Source organism: Ovis aries, chromosome 6 (assembly GCF_016772045.2).
Source record: "Ovis aries strain OAR_USU_Benz2616 breed Rambouillet chromosome 6, ARS-UI_Ramb_v3.0, whole genome shotgun sequence".
NCBI lineage: Eukaryota > Metazoa > Chordata > Mammalia > Artiodactyla > Bovidae > Ovis > Ovis aries.
Window position 1 is genome coordinate 89342082 of NC_056059.1, and position 15945 is coordinate 89358026.

A 15945-nucleotide genomic window follows, 5' to 3' on the forward strand; every position below is an offset into this window, starting at 1 on the left:
TCAGTTCAGTCGCTCAGTCGTGTCCGACTCTTTGAGACCCCATAAATCGCAGCGCGCCAGGCCTCCCTGTCCATCACCAACTCCCGGAGTTCACCCAAACTCATCTCCATCGAGTCGGCAATGCCATCCAGCCATCTCATCCTCTGTCGTCCCCTTCTCCTCCTGCCCCCAATCCCTCCCAGCACCAGTCTTTTCCAAAGAGTCAAGTCTTCTCATGAGGTGGCCAGAGTACTGGAGTTTCAGCCTTAGCATCAGTCCTTCCAATGAACACCTAGGACTGATCTCCTTTACAATGGACTGGTTGGATCTCCTTGCAGTCCAAGGGACTCTCAAGAGTCTTCTCCAACACCACAGTTCAAAAGCATCTTTCTTCACAGTCCAACTCTCACATCCATACATGACCACTGGAAAAACCATAGCCTTGACTAGATGGACCTTTGTTGGCAAAGTAATGTCTCTGCTTTTGAATATACTGTCTAGGTTGGTCATAACTTTCCTTCCAAAGAGTAAGCATCTTTTAATTTCATGACTGCGATCACCATCTGCAGTGATTTTGGAGGCCCCAAAAATAAAGTCTTATACTGTTTCCACTGTTTCCCTATCTATTTCCCACGAAGCGATGGGACCAGATGCCATAATCTTCATTTTCTGAATGTTGAGCTTTAAGCCAACTTTTTCACTCTCCTCTTTCACTTTCATCAAGAGGCTTTTAGTTCCTCTTCACTTTCTGCCTTAAGGGTGTTATCATCTGCATATCTGAGGTTATTGATATTTCTCCTGGCAATCTTGATTCCAGCCTATGCTTCTCCCAGCCCAGCGTTTCTCATGATGTACTCTGCATATAAGTTGAATAAGCAGGGTGACAATATACAGCCTTGACCTACTCCGTTTCCTATTTGGAACCAGTCTGTTGTTCCATGTCCAGTTCTAACGGGATTGAGGAGAGCACAAGAGTTCAGTGTGTCTGAGGCACAGGTGAACGAGAGGAAAGAAATTCTGGGGATTGAGACTTGAGGGGCAGGGAGGAGCCAAGCTATGAAGACACCTGCAATCCCAAAGCTTGTGAGGAAAGAGAAGAAGGGTACCTATGAGGGAGCCTGCCTACCTCCTCTGTCTTCTCTATTATTGTTTAATCTACAACTCAAATCCTCAGGGAAGTTATAAAAATGCTCATCCATTATTTACTGAATGAGTAAATGGGTAAATAGGTAGGAAGTTGTGACAATGTACCATTTATTGTGGGAATCAGGGAGAAGGGAGACAACTGTTGGAAACAACCAATAATTTGAAACAGACAGTTGCAAGTTGTGCTATTACTATAATTATTCATTATCTTTGCCATCGTTTGGTGAAATAATTAATATAATTACTCATATTATTTTTGCCATTAATGTACTGGGTGCCTTCAGTATGTTGGTTACTGTACTCAGTCTTTTAACAGTAATTTTTGGTCTTTACAAAAACCTTGCAAAGTACTGTTTGCTGTTGTTCAGTCACTAAGCCGTGTCTGACTCTCTGCGACTCCATGGACTGTAGCCTGCCAGCTTCCTCTGTCCATGGGATTTCCCAGGCAAGAATACTACAGTGGATTCCATTTCCTCTTCCGGGGGATCTTCCCGGACCAGGTATTGAACCCACATCTCCTGCATTGGCAGGCGAATGCTATAGGTGTTCAAACTCTCTTTTTGTAGATGAGGGTCAGAGAGGCCAAGTATTTTACCCATCATCAGACACACTAGTGAGTGGAGGACCTAACTTGAGCTGAATTAAGTTTGACTGCAAAATTTGTGCCATTTTCATGACATTGGAAGGAAAGAGAAGTCCAGATTTTGCATGAACTTGTGGTAAAGCCTCTGCCCCTCCTGTACTGGCTTTGGCTACTTAGAGTTCTAAATTCATAGAAGCCCCAGTAGGTGCTAGAAAATAGGGTAGTCTCTCTATGTAGGTACACTTGGTGGTTAGTTTTTGTACCCTGGGGCTGAAGCTATCCTGTGCTTTTATAGGTTGGTCAGTGAATTTCAGCATCATGAGCAATACTGGTTCTGTGGGAAAATATATTCTGAGACAAAATTCACCAAAATTCCAGTGGAAAATAGCCTACATTTCTCACTTTGAATAATCAATGTGTTAAAAACTGATAATTAGTATTCAAAGATAGTATCAACTGTTTTGACTATGCATCATACATAACCGCACAGACTTGAATGATACAGAAACACAAGGCAGTGTTTCCTCTCAAGTGGGATCAAGTTTAGGTCTAATGGGAAAGTTGAATATGTGCATACATCAACTATACTTTAATAAAAAATTATTTAGAAAAAGGTCAAATATATGCAGAACAGTTGGATAGGAAAAGAAATGCTTATACTATTGTGCTGCTAAGTTGCTGCTAAGTCACTTCAGTCGTGTCTGACTCTGTGTGATCCCATGGACGGCAGCCCACCAGGCTCCCCTGTCCCTGGGATTCTCCAGGCAAGAACACTGGAGTGGGTTGCCATTTCCTTCTCCAATGCATGAAAGTGAAAAGTGAAAGTGAAGTCGCTCAGTCCTGTCCGACTCTTAGCGACCCCATGGACTGCAGCCTACCAGGCTCCTCCGTCCATGGGATTTTCCAGGCAAGAGTACTGGAGTGGGGTGCCATATTTCTTTGTAAAATTTTGATATATTTTATTTTTAAAGTAATACATAATCACTGCAGAAAATTTAGAAAATACAGAAAAGAGAAGAAAATCATAATACTTTTATTCCAACACTGCAGAGATACCCATAATAAATATATATACAGTGTAGAAGTATAGAATGTCATACACGTATACAAGTTCACATTCCCATGGTTGCCCTCTGTCCCTCCATCTATGGTTTGAATGCTCAATAATGCAAGCTTTGCACTCATGCTACTCCCTGCTTATACAGAGCTTCAGTTCCAGCAATTATGTCTGAGTCCTCCGGGGAGTGCTTAGGAAATTCCTGTCGCCTCACTCCCTGAATTCTCCAGGCATGATCCTTGGCCCCACTCCCACACAGGGAGTGGGATCAGCCACTGGGATCAGCCATGCCCTCCAGGTTCTGTGGTCTCCTGTTCAGCAGCAGACTACATCCCTTTCAAGGGATGACAAAGCTGCTTTATGTTTTGTTGTTCAGGGAAAAAATAATATCTTCCCCAGACCCCAGGATTGTACTTGTTTAGTCAGTGTTGTGGGAGAAGGCAATGGCACCCTACTCCAGTACTCTTGCCTGGAAAATCCCATGGACGGAGGAGCCTGGTAGGCTGCAATCCATCGGGTCGCTAAGAGTCGGACACAACTGAGTGACTTCACTTTCACTTTTCATTTTCATGCATTGGAGAAGGAAACGGCAACCCACTCCAGTGTTCTTGCCTGGAGAATCCCAGGGACAGGGGACCCTGATGGGCGGCCATCCATGGGTCGCACAGAGTCGGACACGACTGATGCGACGCAGCACTGTGACTTAATGGTGTGCAGGACTTCAGTGAAAGTACTCACAGAGCCCCCTTTCAAAGCGTTACCCTGATTCCACATAACTCAGAATCGAGTCTAATGGAGGCCAGCTGGGGAACCGCTGAACTACTCCTGTCTTCTACGCCCAGGCCTTTCTTAACGGGCGGAAGTCTGTGAACCTGACTTCTTGTCTCAGGACAAGTTCTTATAAGTAGTTCTCAATCCTCAAGTGCTTTCTGAAAGCGAAGCTCACTGCACTGGCTTTTTATATTTGCTCAGAACTATACTATACCCAAGGAGTTGAAACTACTCCTACAAAGTGGAGACGACAAAGAGCCTTATTTTAAGGAGGTGACAGAGGGCAGTACATTAGGTAGCATTTATAAATTATCAGCACATTGTCTGAAACCTAGCAAATATCAATACACTCAAAAGATGTTGGCTGTTTTTTTTTAAATGTAGTTAAAAAACATAATGTACACGTTACTCTTCAAAACAGCCATTTTAATGGTTTTCTTAATATTTCAGTACGTGGGTACAATACTCAGCAAAAAAGAATCTGCCTGCAATTCAGGAGAGGTGAGCTTGATCCCAGAATTGGGAAGATCCCCTGGAGAAGCAAATAGCAACCCGCTCCAGTATACTTGGCTGGGAAATCCCATGGACAGAGGAGCCTGGTGGGCTTACAGTCCATGGGGTTGCAAAAGAATCGGATATGACTTAGTGACTAAACGACAACAAGAACACGTGGGTACAATAATGAATTTATTCCCTGTTGCTGGGCATGAGAATTGTTTTTAATTCCTAAGTGTCATAAATTGTGGCAATGAATATTTTTGTACATCTGTCTTTGTCCCCTCTCTGATTTTTCTTTCTAGATTCCCAGGACTTAGAATTAGGGGTTGACATGGAGTTAATTAGAATCTCCTAGTCCTTTGACTGTGTTTTGCTGGTGCTCAGAGGATACAGTGATTGCCTGCTTCTCAAACCCACCTCATATTGTATTAATAATAGTTTCTGAAAAGAAACTTGGCTTGTGTTTCCTTATTCTTTTCAGCCTTTCTGATGGTCCACCTTCGTCCATTATCAAGGCGGGGCTAGGGTAGAGGTGGGAGAGGGTGGAGCTGAAATGGGAAGATCAGAGGCATGTTCAAAGGGCCATCCAGTTAAGCTAAGTATCTGTTGGATTGTTTAGAGGGATCAGCGTTCTACGGCCATCTGGCCAGAGGTATTTTTGTGGGTCCTGCGGGCACCACTTGGATAAGCCAAGCCTGAGAGCTGCAGAGGGCCACCTTGGCTTGTCCACTGTCCCCAACTGCACTCCTGCTTCCCTGCCTGGGCCGCAGCTTGCTTTGCTCAGTGCCTGCGGTGGTGTCACATACACGTTGGAGACTTCACTGTGGACGACTGTCAGGCAGCAAAGGCTTGGTGGCATCTCAGGCCAGGAGTCAGGAGACTCAGAGTCACCTTGCTTTGGGCCAGCTGCCTGCACTGAGACCTCAGGGAGAAGAGAAGGGCTTGTCACTGGGCTGGACAGTGAGACTGATGCGGTGCTCACCTGCTCTTCTGCTGACTGGTCCTTCTTCACCATCATCTCTAGCTGGTGGGAACTGGCACAAACTGTGTCTGCCAGCCACCCAGGGCAGCCCAGCCTAGAGGTGGGGCGGGGCTGGAGTTCTCTGTCTTGTGATAGAAGACTTATATAATATCCTTAATTTTGCCTCTTGGTAGAAAAAGCCTAAAATATTAATATTTGTTGGATCCCTGGTTTAGAGTACCATAGAAATAGCTACTTGAAGCTTTGAGATATTTTTATTATACCTGTTCACCAAATAAGGCCACTAGGTGTTTTCAGTTTGAATTTGAAAATGAAAACCAAGCAAAGGTTTTTTTGGGGGTGAGCAATAATATATGGATTAAGGTACATTTTCCCTACTCTTCACACCTTGTTTTCTTTGTAGCTAAATCTTTCTTGATCAGAAAAAAAAGACAACATCTTTTATTAAATAGATAGACACTAGGTTGTAATTTTGGATAGTCAAAGTGATTGAATCACTGACATGTATATGGTTGTTGGGAAACTATTCTATAAGAGACATCTGAGTTGACTGTCAAACTACTAAAGTTTCAAATTAGTGTATTGGCTTTATCATTAATAACATATAAAGGTCCCTCAATATCCAGGTGTGTTATATTTGAAATACTTATTGGGAAGTTAGTTTTTTAGGATAAATGTTGTTCACAAGAAAATACTATAGGGAAAGCTAATGTATTGTATAACCTATTTTCTACCAAATGTAATAAAAATAGAAAAAAGCATTTGTTCTAGTAATAATTACATAAAGATAATTAAATTTACTATAATAGGTATATTGATGAGATGTGCTTGAATAAAAATGTCAAATAAACATGAAGATGGAGATAGACATTGTGAAAATTGTGAGAACATCAGGTCATTTTCAGATCCTTTAAACTTGAGAGTGAGAGCTATGCACAGGTGTGGGTGGTGTGCAGCTTTCAATAAGTAAGGCAGGTTTGCAAGCTGGCCTTCTAGAACTCAGTGAGTGCTTGTTGTTTTTTTTTTTTTTTTTTTTGCCACTCATTTCTTATTCAGACTCCTCAGCAACCTTGTGAAGCAGAAACCAAATGCAGCCGAGATGCAGTTCCAATCAATTATTGTGAATTTTGCTCACCTGGTGGAGATATGCTGCCAAGCAGAGAAAAGTGAAACGTGTTTCCAAGAAGAGGTATCCCTGTTTCCTTGTTTATTCTCTTAGCATTCTTAGGGGTTATTAAGTTTAAAAAAAAATTCTCCGTTCTAGTCATGAATGGATTGGGAGAAAATCACAGTCTCAGTGGACTGGTGTAACTAAGTATTTTGGTTGAAGATACACTAATATTTATGTTCATTTGCAGAAACTAGGTGTGTTAGACACGAAAAGAGATAAACAGAAAGTCATTGATCTCAGATGAACTGAGATGTTTCGGATTGGGGGTGGGGGGAAGAAGGATGAGCAAGACTCTGGTCATTGTAGAGAAAAGGTGTCCGTGGAAATACAGAGAAATTTTAAACAAATAACAGTTTAAAGGCCTGTCTGGGCAAGCTGTAGCTTTGTTTTAGAAATTTCTGGGGGCACAATGAGAAAGAGTCACTGAAGGTAGTTTAGGGCTTAACTAGGAAACCAGGTGAAAGGATTTTATTCTCTCGGTGGTAGGTCATTAGAATAGGGGGTTGAAGAATAGAAAGAGAAACTACGATCAGAAAAAAGTGTCTCTGCATATCCACTAAACTGACTACCAGGTGATTGTTTTGTGTTATCAATCTAATTATATACAGTTAACAAGGAAATGACTTTTCATAAGATGGTGAAGTTGTGTGACTTAAATTTCTAAGAATATCATGGAGATCCTACTATCACTCTGAGGCACAAAAAATTCATGTAAATTCATGGACTGGACCTGGAATGGCCATTCTCCTGCAGATATGACGTGAGAAACAGAAATTTGGTTATAGTAGGTTATAGTATCTGAGTAGAAGAATCCAAGTATATGGTTAAAAATATATATATAATAAAGGAGGCTTTACAGTCAGAACAGGTTGGGGCTAGTTAAGGCTGGGGTTTAGCAATGGCCTAGGGAAACATTTTCACAGGTAACAATTTTCACAAATGCCTTAATTACCTTCAGTGGCTCTTTTCTGGGCTTCCTTCACAGCTCAGTTGGTAAAGAATCCAGCTGGCTCTTTTCTACTTTTTCAGCTAAACTGTGCATGTGCTTATGTTAAAAGTCACATATCTGTAGTCTAAGCCAAAGAACTGGTGCTTTTGAATTGTGGTGGGAGAAGACTCTTGAGAGTCCCTTGGTCTGCCATGAGGTCAAACCAGTCAATCCTAAAGGAAATCAATCCTGAATATTCATTGGAAGGACTGATGTTGAAGCTGAAGCTCCTTTATTTTGGCCACGTTATGCAAAGAGCTGACTCACTGGAAAAGACCTTGATGCTGGGAAAGATTGAAGGCAAAAGGAGAAGAGGGAGGCAGAGGATGAGATGGTTAGATAGCATTACTGATTCAATGGACATGAATTCAAGCAAACTCCGGGAGACAGTGAAGGGCAGGGAAGCCTGGTGTGCTGTAGGCCATGGCATGGCAAAGAGTCAGACAGCACTTAGTGACTGAATAATAGCCATAATCTGTGGCTCAGCTGGTAAAAAATCCACATCCCATGTGGAAGACCTGGGTTTGATTCCTGGGTTGGGAAGATCCCCTGGAGAAGGGAAAGGCTACCCACTCCAGTATTCTGGCCTGGAGAATTCCATGAACTGTATAGTCCATGGGGTGGCAAAGAGCTGACCACCACTGAGAGCCTTTCACTTCACATTCATAGCCTTGACAAAAAGGTAGGTCAAACTACGGCCTTCTGGCTAACTTAGCTTCACTCCCTGTTTATGTAAATAAGGTTGGGTGGGCACACAGCCCTGCCCATTTATTTACATGTTGTCTGCGGCTTCTTAAAACAGCAGAATTGAATAGTTGTAAAATTGAGTAGTTGTGACAGAGACTGAATGAACTACAGAGTTCCAAATATCTGGCTGTTCACAATAAGAACTTTGCTGACTGCCAGACTAGCTGAACACAAAATGAAAACAGTCACAAATGTTCATTTTTTCATTTTAAAGCCCTTTTACTTTCTGTATTTAGAAAACACATTGCTACCTGAGTAACAACAGTAATAATAATAACAACTATTATAGTTTTCTTATATATCTTATATATTATATATATTTTAGTTAATAATATTGTAATATCTTTGTATGGGGAAGAAGGTGGTCAAAAAGTACAAACTAGCAATCAGTTATGAGGGAAACAAATGCCAGGGATATGATTTGCAACATGATAAATATAATTAACACTTGTTCTTGTTGTTCAGTTGCTGAGTCGTGTCTGACTCTTTGCAACCCCACGGCCTGCAGCACGCCAGGCTTCTGTTGTCCTTCACTATCTCCCGGAATTTGCTCAAATTCATGTCCATTGAGTCAGTGATGCTACCTAACCATTTCATCCTCTGTCACTCTCTTCTCTTTATGCCTTCAGTCTTTTCCAGCTTCAGTGTCTTTTCCAATGAGTCAGCTCATAAACCCTTTTTCAGAAAGGCCTGTACTTAAGAATTCCCTAGAGAATTTTCTTGACATGTTCTTGCTCTTGAACAGGAATACTTCTTGCTGAAACTACGTCACCAATAACATGATAGGAAGATTTCTGTGTGCTTTTTCCGACACTTTTTGTCAAACAGCAACCTTCAACTTAATGGTTGAAAAGCCCAAATTTCCTCCCTTCCCTCTCTGCTTTAGGATTTCTCCACATATTAAGGAAGCAAATAGGAGCTATCTGAAGAATATATCATATTAACTATGATTTGCTAGATTAACTTCTTCAGATAAAAAATGGTTATTATCTGTAATTATGCATCATCTATAACATTTCATGAATTTTATTTCCTTATGATTATTCTAAGGCAGTGATTCTGGAATATTTGTGTGCATCAGAGTTGCTTGGAGGGCAACTTCTCTTTTGTTAAAAGAAAATCAGTGTTTTTTGCTCACAGGATTTCTGATCAATAGATCAATAGATCTGGGGTGGGGTCTGGCAAGTTCCCAGGAGCTGCTGATGCTATGGTTTGGAGAACACTTGAGGAACCACTTTAGGGTGAAAGTAGATAATCATAAACTAGTCCCCCATCCCCTCCCAATATTTTCATATATCTAACTCCTAGTGAGAAGTTGGAACCAAGGACAGTAACAAAAATAATGAAGCAATTGAAAAGTAACCTATTTATGAAAAGAAGTGAAAGAATTTGGGGACATTAAATAAAAAAGATAAGACTGGAATATTAAAAAATAACTATGTTATATGAATAGGCTTAGCCAAAAATACAGGACTATATAATCGAAAATATAGAATATAGGAATATAATATCTTGGAATCTTATCAGCAAAGAATTTGTGTGACTCTGTGTGTGTCTCTGTTTGTGGAAGGGCCTAAGTTTGACTGTAGTGCAAAGGAATAATTCCTAGTGACTTTGGGAGTCTCCAAAGTCCCCCAAGTAAAGTCTGTGTGTGCTCGGTTATGTCCGACTCTTTGTGACCCCATGGACTGTAGCCCACCAGGCTTCTCCATCCATGGAATTTTCCAGGGAAGAATATTGGAGTGGGTTGCTGTGCCCCTCTCCAGTGGATCTTCCCAACCCAGGGATGGAATGAGAATCTCCTGTGTCTCCTCCATGAGCAGGTGGATTCTTCACCACTGTGCCACTTGTGAAGCCTTAGAGGTGATGAGGCTTACTCAATTAGCAGTCTGTAGATTTTCCAGTTAGACTAACTGCTGCAGGGACCTACAGGCATTTTCTTTGTTTGAATGGTAAATTATGTGAACCTGTTCTGCCTGCTAAAAGATGAAGTGGGCAGGCTTGAAGACTGCCTTTCTAGCTATGACTGGTGGGAGGATAAAACATTTTTAGACAAGATGGAAGACATTCTGAGAAGTAAACCAGAATGCAGGAAAATTCTAGGGAGAAAAAAGTGAGCCGAAGTTAATGTTGGAATGTCAATAAGAATAAGAATGAAACAAAAAGAAGGAATAAAATAAGAAACTCAGCCATACAAGGTGAATTGAATCTTCCAAAGAAAAGGAATCTCATGTTTCATGAGGTAATAATGTGAATTGCAGGCATCAGCAGTTTTAAGAAGAAAAATACTCAGGTCAGAGGGGAGTGATAATTATAGCCTGAGATAATTATCTCTCAGCCAACAGAATACAACATAGAAAAACGTTAACAAGAAGTAGCAGAAATTTGGGCAGGTTGAAATGATAGTTTGAAAAATAATATATAAAATTTAATAATAAAAAAGCAGTGCTCTGCTTTTAGTTGTGACTCAACACAAGTTCATGTGAAAAGACTTGCTGTTTTAAGTAGCCTCTGCTTACAGTTTGATGAGTCTACTATTAAAGCTACTGCAATCCTGGGATGCATTTCTGGAGAAAAAGCAAGGATCAGAGTAAGCAATGTGATATCTCGATCATATGGATAAAGTCATTCTGAGATACTGTATTTAGTTTCTTTTATAAGTAATACATGAACATGAGTGAAGCAAGAGTTCAGACAGAAAAGCAGGGTACATTTCCCATTCCCAAAAGATAAGCAATTTAAATCTTCCCTATTAGTACTCCTAGCGATTAGTGTTATTACTTTAGTAACTTCTTAAAATTTGCTATCACTTAAAGAATATAGTGTGTTTACACTGACTTCAACAATACCACTCGTAGACTTTTAATATATTTTTAGGTAAAGTGTTTTTCTTTTATTGATTATATTCTTCCTTGGTTCTTACACTTCAGTCAGCATCTAGTGATTTTCCACAACATAATTAACATCTAAATTTCCTTAATTACTTTGCCAGCTTTCCTTTTTAAAGCTATGCCATTATTTCCACACACCCTAGGTTTGTTTATCCTGCTTTGTTAATGTAAGGTGTATGTGTGCTAAGTTGCTTCAGTTATGTCTGACTCTTTGCAACTCCATGGACTGTAGCCCGCCTGGCTCCTCTATCCATGGAAATTCTCCAAGCAAGAATACTGGAGTGGGTTGCCATGCCCTTCTGCAAAGTGCATGGAGTGTACAGTTTGTCAATAGTTGATGCTAACAACTGGAAACCAATAAATAGTATATTCAATAGTGCGTTTAACTTTAATGTTATTTACAGCCATACAATGAATGGATTAGTCCAACAACTTATCTGGTATTGCTTAAAAAATACCAATATTAAATTAAGTCTTTTTTCTTATTGTCAAATGCAGAAAATATGCCACATTTGTTTAGTTTTACATATTTGGACTATGATTTCCTAATACATCCTTCTTTCTTGAGAGGTTCTAATTACCTTTCTTTTTCCATATTGACAAAACATCTGCTTTCATCATACCGCTAAGTTGTATCAGGTCTTAATCATACAGTTTTTGTAATAGAATATTCTATCATCTTAAAACTATATTTGAAAAGTCCTCTGACTTACTCTTTCAGTTTGGACCTAGTTATTTCTAGAATTGACTATCCATGGAAAGTTTCTTCCTAGTGTGAAGCGAAGTGAAGTGAAAGTCACTCAGTTGTCTGACTCTTTGCAATCCCATGAACTAGCCCATAGAATTCTCCAGGCCAGAATACTGGAGTGGGTAGCCTTTCCCTTCTCCAGGGGATCTTCCCAACCCAGGGATTGAACCCAGGTCTCCTGCGTTGCAGGCAGATTCTTTAGCCACAAGGGGATGCCAAGAATACTGTAGTGAGTAGTCTATCCTTTCTCAAGGGGATCTTCCTGACCCAGGAATCCAACCAGGGTCTCCTTCATTGCAGGCAGATTCTTTACCAACTGAGCTATCAGGGAAGCCCCTCTTCCTAGTATAACTTTGGGTAAGATGGACTATTTCTAAAATTCCATTTTATGTTTTTTCTTGAATTCTATTAAGTTTTTCTGGGCTAAATTCTTAAGCATGTAATGTATTTATGTATTTTTTCAGAATGGGCACCCAGGAGAAAAACTTTTGGTGTCCTTATATGTTTAAATTACTATTTTATCCATATATTTACACAGTTTTGTTTTTTAGCTGTATGTTAGCTTGAATTCTTTAGTTGTAAATAATATGGTCAAATTCTGGATAACTTAAGTAAAAAATAGTATATTGAAAAGATAGTAGTGATTTCAGAAATCTTAAGGAAGCTTTAGAAAATGGACTGAGCAGCAGGTAAAAACAGAAGTAGCTCAGAAATCAATAACTTTCTGGTCTTTTACTGCTGGAATATCTCTACATGTTGCTATTCTGAGCTCCTATCTCTGCATTTTGAGATGTTGATTAATATCATATCAATGACTTTATTTTTCAGAAGTTCATCAATAGCTCTTACATTGATGGTGGGTTTTTCAATAGGCTTTATTCTTTCTGGTATATTGCTACTATTATTGAATTGGGACTTCAAAAGAGATGAAAGGATGTTGGCAAATTGCTATATCCTAGAATGTAGAGTCTTGAAAAGTATGTCACAGGATGTGGAGAAATAGACAAGCAATATTTATTCCAAAGTTCAGACGGATGATAGGTTAGTAGCCTCCTATATGGACAACATATGGACTTGGGAGAAAATATTTGCAAACAATGCTACTGACAAGGGATTAATTTTCAAAATATACAAACAGTTCATACAGCTTCATATCAAAAGATCAAATAACCTAATCAAAAAATGAGCAGAAGACCTAAACAGATATTTCTCCAAAGAAGACATACAAATGGCTAGCTGGAAAAGATGCTCAATATTGCTAATTATCAGAGAAATGTAAATCAAAGCTACAGTGAGGTATCATCTCACACCATTCAGAAAGGCCCTCATTAAAAAGTCTACAAATAAGAAATGCTGGAGAGAAAACAAAGGAACCCTCCCTCACTATTGGTAGAAATGTAAATTGGTGCAGCCACTAAGAAAACAGTATGGTGTTTCCTTTAAAAATACTAAAAGGAGACCTACCATGACCCCACAATCCCACTGCTGGGCATATATCCAGAAAAGATGAAAACTCTAATTTTTCAAAGATACATGCACCGCAGTTCATAGCAGCACTATTTACAATAGCCAGGAATGGAAGCAATATAAATATACCCACTAACAGATGAATGGATAAAGGAGATGTGATATATATATACATACACACACAATGGAATATTACTAAGTCACGAAAAGAGTGAAGTAATGCCATTTGCAGCAACATGGATGGGCCTAGAAATCATCATACAAGGCAAAGTAAGTCAGATGGAGAAAGACAGGTAGCATTCTATATCACTTCTATGTGGAATCTAAAAAAATGATATAATTGAATGTATTTCCTAAAGAGAAATAGACTCACAGACATAGAAAACATACAATGGTTGCCAGAGGGGATAGCAGGGGTGGAAGGAGATAAACTAGGAGTTCCAGATTAATATATACATACTACTGTGTATAAAATAAACAAGGACCTACTGTATGGCACTGAGAAATAGATTCAGTGTATTGTAATAACTTATAATGAAAAAGAATCTGAAAAAGAATAAATAAGAGAACTTCCCTGGTGGTCAGTGACTAAGACTCTGTGCTCCCAAAGCAGGGGGCCTGGATTTGATCCCCGGTCAGGGAACTAGATTCTCATGCTACAACTGAGAACCTGCATGCTGCAATGAAGATTAAAGATCTGTGTGCTCCAACTAAGACCTGGCAAGCCAAATAAATGCATCAATATTTTTAAAAGATACATATGTATGTATACACACACACAGACACACATATGGGCTTCCCAGGTGGCTCAGTGGTAAAGAATATTCCCGGCAAAGCAGGAGCCACAGGTGACTCAAGTTCCATCCTTGGGTCAGGAAGATCCCCTGGAGAAGAAAATGGCAACCCACTCCAGTATTCTTGCCTGGAGAATTCCATGGACAGAGGAGCCTGCTGGGGTGCAGTCTATGGGGTTTCCAACAGTTGGACACAACTCAGTGACTGAGTACATATGTACTATGGGATTACCCTAGAGCTGTTTTCAAATGCAATGTGAAGCTGATGTTGATTGTTCATTTTCACCCTGCAGCAAAAGAGTGCCATACTTTGGTGAGAAGGAAGCAAATTTTTATTTAGCCAAATCTGGGGTCTTGAACGTAGGTGTCGTTGCAGTGAATTAAGTCCTTAAACTAAGGGACTAGGCCTATGAGCAATTCTATTCTAAGACCTTGAGTCATGGGCATATTGGGATATATCTCAGGCATGCACCAGGGAACTCTTAAAGATTTTCTATTTGGGGATCAGAGCTGTTTAGCTGTATTCTCTTTCTCACAGATGTGCTTATTTGCTTTATTTTACTTTATTTTTTAGGGGTCCAAACTGATTGAAAAGTGCCAGCTTCTTTTGGGAGGCTAAATGATTCCAGAAAATGTCACCATAGGATCTTTGTTGAGAACTGCATTTTGTTTTCATGAATAATGAAATGCATGTTTAATACTCAGAATAAAAATCAATAGTGTCAGTTTTCATCTTCTCACAATGCTACTCAGGAACACTAACCAATCTAGACTAAATCTCTAGTTTCTTACTCAGCAGAGAAATCTACTTATTGCAACTCTTCTGCAACCTCTTTCCTCCTCATAAACTTTCTACTTCTCAGAAGCAGCAATGGAAATATGAACTCAAGGGCAGGGTGGTGGGGTGGGGGGATGTGTGGCTTTCAAAGGTCTCAGGTGGATATAAAGGGCGGCCACATGCCACATCAAGCTGGGACCTGGCTGCTGGGTTTCTGGAATGAAAAAGATCCAAAGTGCCACTTCGGGTTTCTATCCATACCACTACTGAAAATAATTATTGATGAGCTGAATGAAATGGTTTTGTAAGAAAGTTACTTTCGTAACAGTATTCTCGTTCATTTTTACCCTGGATATATGATGCTGACATTGTCACCAAGGAATCCCAATATGTTCGTATTAACTTGAACTTTCACTGATGATGTGTACCAGCAGTTTTTTCCTCCAGAACTCCTGGGAGAACGACATAAAGAACTTATTCTTTGGACTTAGTTTTCCATATGTTTTTTTGTGTGTAATGAAGTAAAAAAAAAAAAAAAAGCAGTGATATTTTAGTGCTTACTAAATGAACGGTTTTGATTAGAGAAAATATTTAATGCTCTTTTCAGTGCTCTATACTTGATTTCAATTTTTCCTCACTCCAGTAATTTCAATGTGTTCATATATATATTAGCAAATTAAATCCAAAAAACATTGAAGTATCTATTATGTTCAATAAACTGTGCTAGGTATTGCAGGGAATGATATGAATATGATACGACCAGGTCACTAATGAATTTAAACAAGATATAATCACATGAGGAATTGTAATAATGGGCAGATTTCACATTTCCAGTGTCTTAAGAGCAGAACTAACTGATAAGGTAAAACCCAGGGGTTTGAGATCACACATTATCCCAGAGACAAGGAAAGTCCATGGAAGAAGGGACCCTGGCCAGTGACTAGAAAATGTACGTGGTAGGTTTTAAGACACGAGCGAAGTAGTAAGACTCAGTGAAAGCCTAGGTTACAATGCTGCGTGGGAACACATTGTAGCTTAGTTACAACAGTGAAAAGTATTAGTAGAGCAGTCATGTCCAGCTCTTTGTGACCCCATAGACTGTAGCCTGTCAGGCTCCTCCATCCATGGAATTCTCCAGGCAGAATACTGGGGTACCCATTCCTTTCTCCAAGGGTTCTTCCTGACCCAGGGATTGAACCCAGGTCTCCTACACTGCAGGTAGATTCTTTACTGTCTGAGACACCAGGGAAGCCTAGTTATAACAATAGCTAGTATTTATCATACACTTCTTACATGCAAAGTGTCAGCCTTTAAATGTATTATTCCTGTAACTTCTACAACTGTA

General features: G+C 39.8%; 1 protein-coding gene across 6 annotated transcripts in view; it reads left to right on the forward strand.

Moving 5' to 3' along the window:
* LOC101102731 (alpha-fetoprotein-like) overlaps positions 1-15945 on the forward strand; it is a 149693-nt gene that overhangs the window by 34078 nt on the left and 99670 nt on the right. For 5 of the 6 annotated variants that reach the window (XR_009601063.1, XM_060417201.1, XM_060417202.1 and 2 more), the window contains exon 13: positions 6073-6205. Coding sequence is in view for 5 of the 6 variants with exons in the window: in XM_060417201.1 (XP_060273184.1) it covers positions 6073-6205 (133 nt within the window). In the remaining variant the exon portion in view is untranslated. Of the gene's footprint in view, positions 1-6072; positions 6206-14396; positions 15087-15945 lie in introns of those variants that run through there. The other variant, XM_060417203.1, reaches the window with a different exon arrangement.